Source organism: Orcinus orca, chromosome 5, assembly GCF_937001465.1.
Source record: "Orcinus orca chromosome 5, mOrcOrc1.1, whole genome shotgun sequence".
NCBI lineage: Eukaryota > Metazoa > Chordata > Mammalia > Artiodactyla > Delphinidae > Orcinus > Orcinus orca.
Window position 1 is genome coordinate 102,931,847 of NC_064563.1, and position 14,923 is coordinate 102,946,769.

The window sequence follows — 14,923 nt, forward strand, 5'->3', positions numbered from 1 at the left end:
TTTGATTTGCATTTCCTTAGTGGCTAATGTTTTTTTTTTTTTGGTGTTGCACATTCTGTGCGCTTGAACAGTGACATTTGTTCATGATTGTGGTATCATACAGAGTATTTTCACTGCCCTAGAAGTCTTCTGTGCTCTGCTTATTCATCCCTCTTCCACAACCTCTGGCAACCATTGATCTTTTTATTGTCGCTGTAGTTTTGCCTTTCTTGAATGGTGTATGGTTGGAATCAAGCAATATGTAGCCTCTTCAGATTACCTTCTTTCACTAGTGTTAGTCGTTTAAAGTTCCTTCATGTCTCTTCATGGCTTGATAGCTCATTTCTTTTTAGTACTGAGTAATGTTCCATGGTCTAGATGTACCACAGTTTATCCATTCACCTACTAATGGACATCTTGGTTGCTTCCAAGTTCAGACAATTATGAATAAAGCTGCTATAAACATCCATGTGCAGTTTTCTGTGTGGACATAAATTTTCAACTCCTTTGGGTAAATACCCAGGAGTGTGATTGTTGGATTGGATGGTTAGACTGTTTAGTTTTGTTAGAAATCCACAAACTGTCTTCCAAAGTGGATGTACCGTTTTGCTTTCCCATAAGCAGTGAATGAGAGTTCTTGTTGCTCCACATTTTCACCAGCATTTGGTGTTGTCAGTGTTCTGGATTTTGACCATTCTAATAGGTGTACAGTGATATCTCAATTGTGTTTTTAATTTGTATTTCCCTGATGATAGATAATGTAGAGCATCTTTTCATATGCCTATTTGCTATCTGTATATCTTCTTTGGCCCATTTTTAAATTAGGTTGTTTTCTTATTATGGAGTTTTAAGTGTTCTTTATATATTTTGGATAGGAGTTCTCTATCAGATGTGTCCTTTACCAGATACGTCTTTTGCAAATATTTTCTTCCAGTCTCCGGCCTGTCTTCTCAATCTCTAGACATTGCCTTTTGCAGAGCCAAAGTTTTTAATTTTAATGAAATCCAGCTTACCAAATATTTCTATCATGGATCCTGCATTTTCTGTTGTATCTAAAAAGTCATAACCATACCCAAGATTATCCAGATTTTCTCCTAGGTCATCTTCTAGGAGTCTGGTAGTTTTGCATTTTACCTTTAGGTCTGTGATCCATTTTGAATTGATTTCTGTGAAGAGTATAAGGTCTGTGTCTAGATTCTTTTTTTTTTTTTTTTGCATGTGGATGTCCAGTTGTTCCAGCACAATTTATTGAAAAGACTATCTTTGCTCTGTTGTATTGCCTTTGCTCCTTTATCAGTTGACTGTATTTATGTGGATCTTCTGGGCTCTCTATTCTTTTCCATTGATCTGTTTGTCTATTCTTTGACTGGTAGCACACTGTCTTGATTACTGTAGCTTTATAGTAAGTCTTGAAGACAAGTGGTGTCAGTTCTCCAACTTTGTTGTTCTCCTTAAATATTGCGTTTTCCATTCTGGCTCTTTTGTCTTTATATATACTTTAGAATCTGTTTGTAGATATCCAGTAACTTGCTGGGATATTTTTCCAGATTTATTGAGAAATAATTGATATGTATCACTGTAAGTTTAAGGCATACAGCCTGATGGTTTGATTTGCACACATTGTGAAATGACGACCACAATAGGTTCAGCTAACATCTATCTTCTCATGTGTGTGTGTTTATATATGTGTGTGTGTGTATATATATATATATATATAATAAAAAAGAAGAAAAGAAAAAAAATTCTCCTTGTGATGAGAACTCTTAGGATTTACTCTCTTAGCACCTTTCCTATATATCATGCAGCAATGTTAACTATAGCCATCATGTTGTGCATTACATCCATAGTACTTAATTTATCTCATCACTGGAAGTTTGTACCTTTTGACTACCTTCTTCAAATTTCCCCTCCCCCCACCCTCCACCTCAGGTAACCACAAGTCTGATCTCTTTTTCTATGCGTTTGTTTTTGTTTTCGATTCCACATATAGGTGAGATCATATAGCATTTGTCTTTCTCCGTCTGACTTATTTCACTAAGCATAATGCCGTCAAGGTCCATCAGTGTTGTTGCACATGGTAGGATTTCCTCATCTTTTATGGCTGGGTAATATTCTTTTGTGTGTATATGTACCACAACTTCTTTATTCATTCATCCATCTTTGGGCACTTAGTTTGTTTCCATGTCTTAGCTATTGTTAATAATGCTGCTGTGAACATGGCAGTGCAGATACCTTTTTAAGTTAGTGTTTTTGTTTCCTTTGGATATATTCCCAGAAGTGGAATTGCTGGATCATATGGTAGTTCTGTTTTTAATTCTTGGAGGATCCTCCATACTGTTTTCCATAGTGGCACTACCAGTTTACAGTCCCACCAACAGTGCACAAGGATTCTCTTTTCTCCACATCCACACCAGCATTTGTTATCTCTTGTCTTTTTGATGATTGCCATTCTAACAGGTGTGAGGTGATATCTTTTTGTAGTTTTCATTTGCATTTCCCTAATAACTAGTTATGTTGAGCATCTTCTCATGTACTTTTTGGCCTTTCACATATCTTCTTTGGAAAAGTCTATTCAGGTCCTTTGCCCATTTTTTTTATTGCCTTTTTTTTTTTTTTTTTTTTTTTTTTGGCTGCACAGGGCGGCATGCGGGATTTTAGTTCCCTGACCAGGGATTGAACCCACGCCCCCTGCAGTGGAAGCATGGAGTCTTAACCAGTGGACCACCAGGGAAGTCCCCTTTGCCCATTTTTTAATTGAGGTTTTTTTTTTGTTTTACTATTGAGTTGTGTGAGTTCTTTATATATTTTGGATATTAACCCCTTATCAGATACATGGTTTGCAGATATTTTTCCCATTCCATAGGTTGTCTTTTCACTTTGTTGATGGTTTCTTTCGCTCTAGGGAAGCTTTTTAGTTTGATATAGTCCCACTTGTTTATTTTTTATTTTGCTGCTTGTGCTTTAAGTGTCATGTCCAAAAGATCATTTCCAAGACCCATGTCAAGGAACTTCTTATTTTTTTTAATTTTTGGCTGTCTTCGTTGCTGCGCACAGGCTTTCTCTAGTTGCGGCGAGTGGGGGCTACTCTTCATTGCAGTGTGCAGGCTTCTCATTGCAGTGGCTTCTCTTGTTGCGGAGCACCGGGCTCTAGGCGCATGGGCTTCGGTAGTTGTGGCTCACGGGCTTTAGAGCTCAGGCTTAGTAGTTGTGGTGCAAGGGATTAGTTGCTCTGCGGCATGTGGGATCTTCATGGACCAGGGTTCGAACCTGTGTCCCCTGCATTGGCAGGTGGATTCTTAAGCACTGCGCCACCAGGGAAGCCCCTCAAGGAACTTTTTATGCCTTTGTTTTTTCTTCTAGAAGTTTCATGGTTTCAGGTCTCACATTTAAGTCTTTAAAAAATATTTATTTATTTGGCTGTGCCAGGTCTTAGTTGTGGCACACGGGATCTTCATTGCTGCATGCGGGATCTTCATTGTGTCATGCGAGATCTTTAGTTGTGGCATGCGGGATCTAGTTCCCTGATCAGGGATGGAACCCGAGCCCCCTGCATTGGGAGCACGGAGTCTTAACTGCTGGACCATCAGGGAAGTCCCTCACATTTAAGTCTTTAGTCCACTTTGAGTTAATTTTTGTGAGTGGTATAAGATAAGAATTCAGTTTCATTCTTTTACAGATGAATATCTAATCATCCCAACTTGCTGGCACTTTTATTCAGATTGAACCTATAAATTAAGTTGGGAAGAACCGACATCTGGACAACATTTAGCCTTCCTGTCCATTAACATGGAACATCTCTCCATTTATTTAGTTCTTTGATTTTGTTCTTCAGAGTTTAGTAATTTTCCTCATGTAGATCTTATACATATTTTGTTAGATTTATACCTAAGTATTCCATTTTGGGGGGTGCTAATGTAAATGGTATTGTGTTTTTAATTTTAAATTCCACTTGTTCGTTGTCGATATATAGGAAAGCAAATGATTTTTGTATATTAACCTTGCTGTAATCACTTATTAATTAAAGGAGTTTTTGTTATTTCTTCTAGATTATCTACACAGATGATTGTGTCATCTATGAACAAAGAGAGTTTTATTTCTTCCTTCCCAATCTGTATGATCTTTTTTCCTCTTTTCTTGTCCTATTATGTTAGCTAGTACTTCCAGTATAATATTAAACAGGAGTGGTGAAAAGGGACATTTTTTGCCTTGCTCTTGATATTGGGAAAACTTTTAATTTCTTACTATTAAGTGTGATGTTAGCTGTAGGTTTTTTTGGGGAATGTTCTTTATCAAGTTGAGGAAGTTCTCCTCTATTCCTAGTTTTTTTAATCATGAATGGATGTTGGATTTTGTTGAATGCTTTTTCTGCATCTATTGATTTGATCATGTGGTTTTTCTTTTTTAGCCTCTTGATGTGATGAATTGCATTGATTTTCAAATGTTGAACCAGGCATGCAAGATTTTCAAATCTTGCATGCCTGGGATAAATCACACTTGATCGTGGTGTGTAATTCTTCTGTACATTGTTGAATTGTATTTGTTAATATTTTGTTGAGTATTTTTACATCTATTTTTATGAGAGGTATTGGTCTGTAGTTTTCTTGTAATGTCTTTGGTTTTGGTTTTGGTTTTAGGGTAATGCTGGCCTCATAGAATGAGTTAGGAAATATTTCCACTGCTTCTGTCCTCTGAAAAGAGATTGTAGAGATTTAGTGTGATGTCTTTCTTAAATGTTTGATGGAATTCACCAGTGAACCCATATGTGCCTGGTGTTCTCTCTTTTGAAAGACTATTAATTATTGATTCAATTTCTTAAATAGATATAGGCCTATTCAGATTGCTTACTTCTTGTATGAGTTTGGCAAGTTGTGTGTTTCAAGGACCTGTACATTTCGTCTAGGTTATCAAATTTGTGGACATAGAGTTGTTAATAGTATTCTTTTATTATCCTTTTTAATATTATGATGTCCTCACTTTCATTTCTGATATTAGTGATTTGTGTCCTCTTTTTCTTAGTTAGAGGCTTACTGACTTTCTTTTCAAAGAGGCAGCTTTTAGTTTCATTAATTTCTCCATTGTTTTCCTATTTTCATGTTGATCGATTTCTGTTCTAATTCTTTTCTTCTGCTCACTTTGGATTTAATTTGCTTTTTTTTTCTAGTTTCCTAAGGGCTAATGATTTTTCAAACATTTTTATTTGCCCAGAACATGGATTCTTTTAGACTATAAACCAGTGTGTCATGGGTTTTATGGTGATTAATATTTGATTAGCTTTTATAATTATATTTTTCTATATCCATATACTGTTTTTTGAAATTCTTCTCTTATTTATCCATGAGAAACTTCTAACAAATTTGGCTGGCTTTGAGAGCCATCAGCAGAACCTATAATTGTTGGCAGTTAAATGCTTCTTGTTGATTCAGGAGTACCTTTGAATAACCAATTGGGGAAAGCAGTTAGAGAATTAACGGGTATATTGGCCCAGATTAAGGATGAATTTTCTTCTTTCTTTCCCAGAGTATTTTGCCAAGTGCTTGTATTACTTGTATAATGGGTAAAACCTGTGATCAAAGGCAAGCCAAGTGAGGAGAGATACCATCATCCTGGCTGGGAATAAGAGGTGAAAATAGGTGTTTATCTGGTACATATTGATCTCACTTAAGCAAGGAGAGCTATTGTGCTTTTCTTTTCTTCTTGTTATTTTTTTAAATTGGGATTCTTTAGGACTGCCTTTTGAGTTTCACAGAAAAAGAGGGGTTTTAAAAAAATGTTCTGTTTCTACCACAGATTGAATTTATACACATTTCAGATGACAAGAGAACTCTAAATAAATAAACAAACAAGAGGTAAAACTGCAATGCTAATAGAAAATACTTTTATGATTATGTCTATATTATAAAAGGGTTAAAAATTTTTTTGTTTCACTTCAAGAATATATTTTTGTCAATTATTTATTTTCATAGAGCACTTTCACTTTTAAATCTAATAACTTGGAATTTCCTAGTATTCGTATACATGATATAATTTTTATAAAGTAAGGATACTTCTGTGTGTCATGATCATATTCTTTATGATCATTTAAATATGACCTTTTTTGTTTGTATCTAAAAGTATCTGAAAAGTCAGTATTTGTACTGAGCACCTTTATGAGCCTTGTAATAAAATCCTTAAATGGCAAAGAACAGCTAGTGCTGATAAGCCCAGCTGAACCTATTGTTCATTTTTACAAGAGTTAACTGGTTTATGTAAAGATTCTAGCTGATACAATTTTTCTTCCTTTTACCTATTCCCATTGGGCCTCAAGATTTAATGTGATGGGCCCTGGCTCTGCACACACTTGGTTTTGCTAACAAATTATACAATGTCTAATATTTTTAGTATTTGAGATAATATTTGGAATAACATGAAGTACATATTATATTGCTCTGTTTTAATATTAGGTCATTATTTTTTAATATTTAGTATTCAAAAATAATACAGTATTTAATATTTGTCCTATTTACCAGACTGTTTCTAAGTTATTTAGTATTAAACAATCTAAAGACTTAATCATCTTTTCTTCTTGTATATTCAGATAATAACTGTTATAAGGTTCTTTGTTGTTTTACTTGAAAGTTAAAAACATTGATAGCTATATTTAAATTGCATTCCACATTTAGCAATAGAAGGCTTTTTTTTTTTTTGCACAGTAGGTGTTTTTAAAGAAAGAATGAGCAAGGACTTCCCTGGTGGTACAGTGGCTAAGACTCCACGCTACCAATGCGTGGGACCCGGGTTCAATCCCTGGTAGGAAACTAGATCCCACATGCCGCAACTAGGAGTTTGCATGCTGCAAATAAAGATCCGGCACTCGGCAACAAAGAGCCGGAGTGCTGCAACTGAGACCCGGCACAGCTGAATAAATAAATATTTAAAAAATAAAAAAAATAAAGGATGAGCAAGACATATATTTTATATTGAACACCATAGCAAACACCTAAGACGTGTGTGTGTGTGTGTGTGTGTGTGTGTGTGTGTACACGCGTGCGTGTATGCACACCTTGATGTTTGGTATTCAGTTTTTTCAGCTGTCAGAAGGGGCATGGAATAGATCTCTGAAGTTCTTGTTCTGCTGTGTCTGATTCTGTGACCTATTTTTTCTTTGTGCAAAACACCTCACAATAAAAATTGTTTTAATGTTTGCATTTCTTTTGAAAGCTTTATCGAGATACAATTTATATACCATAAATTTCACCTATTTTAAATATATAGTTTGATGAGTTTTAGTAAATTTATAGAGCTGGGTGAACATCACTAAAATGCAGGTTTAGAAATTTCTATCACACCAAAAAGTTCCCTTGTGCCCATTTAGAGTCAGTTCCCACTTCACCTCTGGTCCCAAGCAGCCACTGATCCTATGTTTTATCTTTTTTTTTGCCTTTTCTAGAAATATCATAAATGGCTTCTTCTATTTAGCATGTTTTTGAGGTTCATCATTTTTGTTTTGGGCAAATAGAAGATAACTAGAAGTGGAATTGTTGGGTTGTATGAAATGTATGATACGTGTATTTTATGTTTAACATGTTAAGAAACTGCCAAATTGTTTTTCAAAAATGGCTGTGCCCTTTATGATTCCATCATCAGTGTATGAAGGTTTCAGTTTCTCCACATTCTTACCAATATTTGGTTTTGTCAGTCTTTTTGATTATAGCTAATCTAGTGGGTATGTAGTGGTATCTCCTCATTAGTTTTAATAATGCATTTCTTTAATGACTAATACTGTTGAGCACCTTTTCATGTGCTTATTTGCCTTGAGTGTGTCTTCTTTGTTAAAGTGTCTGTTTAAATCTTTTGCCCATTTAAAAAAATTGGATTGATTGAGTTACAGGAGTTTTTTACACATTTCAGATGTGAGGTCTTTATCAGATTAATGTTTTGCAAATATTTTTTCTTAGCCTGTTGTTTTTTTCATTTTCTTAATGGTGTCTTTTAAAGAGCAAACATTTAAAATTTTGATAAAATCCTAATTATTAATATTTTTCTTCAATGGATTATGCTTTTGGTTTTGAATCTAAGGAATCCTTGCCTAACCCAAAGTCACAAAGTTTTCTTTTATGTCTTCTTGTAAGAGTTTTATAAGGTTAGCTCTTAGAGTTAAATCTGTGATCCATTTTGACTTAATTTTTGTGTATATCGTGAAGTTCTAAGTTGTTTTTTCATATTGATATCCAGCTGGCTTAGTACATTTGTTGAAACGACTGTTCTTTCCCTGTTGACACTTTTGTCAGAAATCAGTTGATAGTTGTAAGTAGGTTCATTTCTGGACTCTGTTCTGCTCCATTCAGATTAATGTAGATATTTGCCCTTACAATGATGCCACACTCTTCTTGATTACTGTAGTTTTATATAGTAAGTTTAAAAGCAGGTAATGTAAGTCTCTCTACTGTCTTCTTTACTAAAATTATTTTGGCTATTCTGTGTCCTTTGCATTTCCATATACATTTTAGGTTCAACTTGTTAATTTCTAAAAAAAAAAAAAAAAACCTGCTAAGATTTTGATATGGATTGCATTGAATCAGTAGATCAATTTGGGGAGAGCTGACATCTTAAAAATATTGAATCTTCTAGTCCATGAACTTGGTATATCTCCTGATTTATTTAGTTCTTTAATTTTTTTCAGCAGTGTTTTGCATATTTTAATGTACAGGTTTTGAATTTCTTTTTTTTAAATGTATCTAAATAGTTAATCTTTTTGTTGCTATTATAAATTAAGCTTTAAAAATTTCATTTCAGATTGTCACTAGTTTATGGAAATAAAATTGATTTTTTAAAATTGAAGTATAGTTGATTTACAATATTATGTTAGTTTCCAGGTGTACAGCATAGTGATTCACAGGTTTTTTTTTTGCAAATTATATTCCATTATAGACTGTTACAAGATTTTGAGTATAATTCCATGTGCTACACAGTAAATCTTTGTTGCTTATCTACTTTATATGCAGTAGTAGTTTGTATTTGTTAATCCCATACTCCTAATTTTTCCCTCCCCACCTCTCTCTCCCCTTTGGTAACCATAAGTTTGTTTACTGTGTCTGTGAGTCTGTTTCTGTTTTATAATGAATTCATTTGTATTATTTTTTAGATTCCCCATATAAGTGATATCATGTATTTGTCTTTCTGACTTCAGTTAGTATGATATTCTCTAGGTTGCTGCAGGTGGCAATATGTCATTCTTTTTTGGCTGAGTAATATTCCATTATGTGTGTGTGTGTGTGTGTGTGTATGTGTGTGTGTATATATATATATATATATATATATACACACACATACACACACATACACATACATACCACGTCTCTTTTTTTGTCTTTTTTTCTTTCTTTTTTTTTTTTTTTTCCGGCTGTGTTGGGTCTTTGTTGCAGCGTGTGGGCTTCTCTCTCTAGTGGCCTGTGGGTTTTCTGTCTCTAGTTGTGGTGTGTGGGCTCCAGGGCACGTGGACTCCAGAGTGCTTGGGCTCCAGAGTGCCTGGGCTCTGTAGTTTGCAGCACGCAGGCTCAATCGTTGAGGCACGCGGGCTTAGTTGCCCCGTGGCATTTGGGACCTTAGTTCCCCGACCAGGGATGGAACCCGCGTCCCCTGCATTGGAAGGTGGATGCTTTACCACTGGACCACGAGCGAAGTCCCATACCACATCTTTATCCATTCATTTGTTGACAGATGCTTAGGTTGCTTCTGTGTCTTGGCTATTGTAAATAGTGCTGCTATATTATGAACATTGGCGGGGGGAGGGGGGTGCATGTATCTTTTCAAATTACAGTTTGCATCTTTTCTGGATATGTTACCAGGAGTGAGATTGCTGAATCATATGGTAGCTCTATTTTACAGTTTTCCATAGTGGCTGCACCAATTTACATTCCCACCAGCAGTGTAGGAGGGTTCCCTTTTCTTCACACCCTCTCCAGCATTTATTATTTGTAGATTTTTTGATGATATCATTCTGACAGGTGTGAGGTGATACCTCATTGTAGTTTTGATTTGCATTTCTCTAGTAATTAGTAGTATTGAGCATCTTTTCGTGTGCCTGTTGGCCATCTGTATGTCTTCTTTGGAGAAATGTCTATTTAGGTCTTCTGCCCATTTTGATTAGGTTATTGTTTACAATTGACTTGTATATCGACCTTGTGACCTTATCTCCCTTACCAGTTCTGATGGGGGGGTTTGGTTGATTATTTAGCATTTTCTACTCACATGAAAATGTATAGTCCTTGAAAATGATATCTATGGAAGTTCACATTACTCTAATTCAAGTGATGTTGTTCAACTTAAAACATTTTTAGAACTTTTTATTCAGAATTTGTTAAAGTTACCAGGCACATAAGAAAAACCCATTTTTGCTTTTTTCGGTCTCAGACATGGGCACACCGCAGAAGGATGTTATTATCAAGTCAGATGCACCCGACACCCTATTAGTGGAGAAGCATGCAGATTATATAGCATCCTATGGCTCAAAGATGATTACGAATACTGTGTGTCTGAATATTTGAGAATGAGTGGCATCTATTGGGGTCTGACTGTAATGGATCTCATGGGACGGCTACATCGCATGAATAGAGAAGAAATTCTGACATTTATTAAGTCTTGTCAACATGATTGTGGTGGAATAAGTGCTAGTATTGGACATGATCCTCATCTTTTGTACACTCTTAGTGCTGTCCAGATTCTTTCTATGATAGTATTAATGTTATTGATGTAAATAAAGTTGTGGAATATGTTCAGAGTCTACAGAAAGAAGATGGTTCTTTCGCTGGAGATATTTGGGGTCCCACTAAGCAGCTGGTCTAACTGGAGTTAATCGTCTGCTGGAAGTTCCAGCATGCACTGTGCTAGTTATATCAGCATACAGGAGTACCGGAACAGAGGGGGCCAGTCTAAAAGATAAGGGCTGAATGCAGTGCAGGCAAGAGAGTCCAGCTGCTTCATGGGATGTGAAAATCTACTTTTATATAATAGGGAGAAATCAACACAAGATTCTCTTTGTGCGGTGGCAACTTTGGCTCTATTGGGGAAGCTGGATGCTATTAATGTGGAAAAGGCAATCGAATTTGTTTTATCATGTATGAACTTTGATGGTGGATTTGGTTGCAGGCCAGGTTCTGAATCCCATGCTGGGCAGGATTCCTGGCTATTACTAGTCAGTTGCATCGAGTAAATTCTGATTTACTTGGTTGGTGGCTTTGTGAACGACAGCTTCCATCAGGTGGACTCAATGGAAGGCCAGAGAAGTTACCAGATGTATGCTATTCTTGGTGGGTGTTGGCTTCCCTAAAGATAATTGGAAGGCTTCATTGGATTGACAGAGAGAAACTGCGCAGTTTCATTTTAGCGTGTCAAGATGAAGAAACGGGAGGATTTGCGGACAGGCCAGGAGATATGGTAGATCCTTTTCACACTCTATTTGGAATTGCTGGATTGTAACTTTTGGGAGGAGAACAGATTAAACCTGTTAGCCCTGTTTTTTGCATGCCTGAAGAAATACTTCGGAGAGTGAATGTTCAACCTGAACTAGTGAGTTAGATTAGATCCCTTGATGCAAAAGTTGCTTAGTGTAGTTTTACTGTTTTAACATTTCAGTATTTGAAGTGCTTAACAAACTTAATGGCTGCCATGTTAATATTTTGTACATGAATTGTGTTGATTTTAATAAATTATATAATTATACATATTGTAAATTAGAGATGTATATTGTATCTTCAGCTTTCCATTTCCTTCTGGAATGCTGTTATTCTGAGTGTAATATTTTGTTTATGCTTCAATGTATTTATCTTGTTTGTCTCCATAACAGCAAACTGAGTTGAACTCTAGCTGATGAAGTCTTGTGTTCTGATTTTCCCATGTACTCCCTTGATATGTTATATATAACTATAGTTAATATAAATTGGTCTTTGTCAATGAGAATGTTAACTGATAAAGAATTGATGAACCCCATAGGAATTAAAAGATGAAAAAAAATAAATGGCTGAAATTTGGGAATAAGAAAAAGAAAAACCCATTTTTATTAGTTATTGGTGGATATCTTGCTCTAATTTTTTTTTCTGCCCTTTTGTCTTAATAAACTTAGATCTGTACTGAGGGAGGATATGTTATTTTTTACATGTCTGTTAGACATTAAAGGATAAAAGTTTGTAGGCAGTTAGATACATGCATCTGAAGTTCAAGGAAAAGGCTATGTAGAGGTATAAATGTGAATTGTCATATCATAGTTAAAGCTGTAGGACTAGATATGATCACCTAAAGGGGTTGACAGAAGTCCAACAATTCTTGGAAGAAAACTTGAGAAGGTCTGTAAAAGGTTTAAGGGGTGCCCAGAGCTCAAGAATCTGTTCCCCCTTGGGGAACATGTTAAGAATACTACTGCTTGACTGTCAATTCACTTATGAGCCACCTGCCTGCATGAAATGCTTTAAGTTAATTTTTTAAATTCCTTGTCACAGTTTTAAAGAGTATAAATATATTTCACAGGAAACTGAGTCATTATAAGGTCAGTGATGCCTGTAGACACTGTTTTTCCTTTTGAATCATTTGAACAGTTATTACTTGGAATTTTTTTTCTCTCCAGAGTAATGTGAGTTTTTCATCATTAAACATTCTAGTCATTTTAGATTAATGCCCAGTTTGGTATATTATTATGATTCTTTTACCTACATTGTAAATATTATTGACTTCATGAATCACACCAAATATCTGCTTTTCTTTGATTCCTAGGCAAATACTGTGGTCTGGGGTTGCAAATGAACCATTCAATTGAATCAAAAAGCAATGAAATTACAGTGCTGTTCATGAGTGGAATTCATGTTTCTGGACGAGGATTTTTGGCTTCATACTCGGTTATAGATAAGCAAGGTAATTTTCACTTTATATCATGATTCCCACATTTTACAGTTTCTGAAAACAAAAATGCAGTGTTTTCTTTGAGTACCTGTTATCTGAGTTTGGAATACAGTAGGAAGACTGAACAGTTAATACCACATACATAAATCTGACAAAATTAGATCGGTTTCAGAATTTTAAAAATTAAGTATATTAACTTTATATAAAGTCTTTTTATATACTTACCTTTCCTTAGTAGAAGAAATATTAAGTTTTCCACCTTTATAAGATTGGAACACAAATGATAATAACTTTAAAATATCTATCAGTGGGGCTTCCCTGGTTGCACAGTGGTTGAGAGTCTGCCGGCCGAGGCAGGGGACATGGGTTCGTGCCCCGGTCCGGGAAGATCCCACATGCCGCGGAGCGGCTGGGCCCGTGAGCCATGGCTGCTGGGCCTGCACGTCCGGAGCCTGTGCTCCACGGCGGGAGAGGCCACAGCAGGAGAGGCCACGGCGGTGAGAGGCCCACGTACTGCAAAAAAAAAAAAAAAAAAAAAATCAGTTACTGAAATGTATCAATTTAAAGCTTTATTATCCACAGTTTACCACTTCATCTTACTGTGTTAAAAACCATATTACCATTCTTTTCAAAGAAGAGACTTGCATAGCACAAGGAGTAACTTGGGGAGTGCTCTCTGAGACACTACAAGATAAACATGAGATATTTTCTAGATTGTTAATATTTAGCATCTGAAGGGGGGAATTAAAAGCAAGGCTATTAAGTGAAATAGATACACACTATCTGTCTCATTAAAGTTTCATTAAGAGTGTGAGAGAGGAGAGCTGTTCTGTGTGAAAAAAGGTCTACTTTCCCTTAATTTCTAAGCTATGGAACAATGTTTGAAGACTAATAAAATCCCTCAGAGTGAAAAAGAAAACTCATTTGAATGGAATAATGGAAAGAAAAGAACTGGAAATGTTATGCTAAATGAACAATTAATATATTTGACAGAACGAGGAAAACTAAGGCAGTGTGGTGTTGTAGAAGGGGCACTAGGTAGCCCTGGAATCAAAGCCTGCCATTGCCGTGTACTAAGCAAGTGACCTCTGACCAGTCATTTCACCTCTGTCAGTTTCATCTGTAAATGGGTTAGTTGTGAAGACTAAATCTAATAATACATGTTTAGTGTCTGTAGGCACATAACATAGTAGGCAGAAGACAAATGTTAGTTTCCCCCCTTTGACTACTGTACACACACACATCTCACTTTCCCCACTCCTACCCCGCCCGCCACCATCAGAAGAGTAAGGTAGAAAACACAGAGTGAAATGATAGCTTTCCATCCTTTCGGTTTTACTTTGTGAAAGTCTTGGGTTGATGGGTGAGAGGATAGAAGATAATTACTTTGCTTCTTATTCTTCTTAAGTTTCTTGGTTGCAGTATCAGGTTAAATTATTTATTTTGTGTTTTCGTATTTTCCCCTTTCTCTGTTTGTTATTTATTGAGTTAAAGGTTTCTGGAAAATAAGTATCTCCTCTTTACAAAAAAAAGTTTCTTACATTGGATATTTAAATTATGGAGCTTTTGATCCACGGAAACCTAAATGCCCTTATTAGAGTTTCTTAAGAATTGACAGTCATCTCAGATACCACAATCAGTATATTGTAGACTTATATACATCTATGCCAGATTTAAAATGGCTATGTCACTATTTTAGATGACTCTTAGCTTCCAAAGATTTTTTCGAAATATCCACCTTAATCAGGAACTTCTTTATAGTAACACTTTACAAAGTCATAATCATCTTGGGAAATCCTCATCTCACAGCTTGCTCCTGAATTTTTTCTTAATGTTTTTGTGCGTTCTTACCCATCCATCAAGCATTTGTTTCATTTGAAGTGAATTGGCTAAGTTCAAGAGAACACTGGTTGAATTTCATATTACTTCTTCTTGGGTGGCCTTTCAGACATAATTTCTTGTAATGGCTCATTCATTTGAAGGCTGGTGCACTTTGGTTGAGAGTCTGTTTCCATCCAGGAAACTTAGCTGCCACACTGAATTCCATGAATATTTTCAAGGAACATCACTACATGTC

At 35.7% G+C, this 14,923-nt stretch overlaps 1 protein-coding gene and 1 pseudogene across 2 annotated transcripts in view; both read left to right on the forward strand.

Annotated features, from left to right (window-relative positions):
• Positions 1 to 14,923, forward strand: part of DCBLD2 (discoidin, CUB and LCCL domain containing 2) — a 90,000-nt gene that overhangs the window by 38,487 nt on the left and 36,590 nt on the right. For both annotated transcript variants that reach the window (XM_004272617.4, XM_049710040.1), the window contains exon 3: positions 12,721 to 12,858. In XM_004272617.4, coding sequence (XP_004272665.1) covers positions 12,721 to 12,858 — 138 coding nt within the window. The remainder of the gene's footprint in view (positions 1 to 12,720; positions 12,859 to 14,923) is intronic.
• Positions 10,351 to 11,940, forward strand: LOC101286544 (geranylgeranyl transferase type-2 subunit beta-like; annotated as a pseudogene).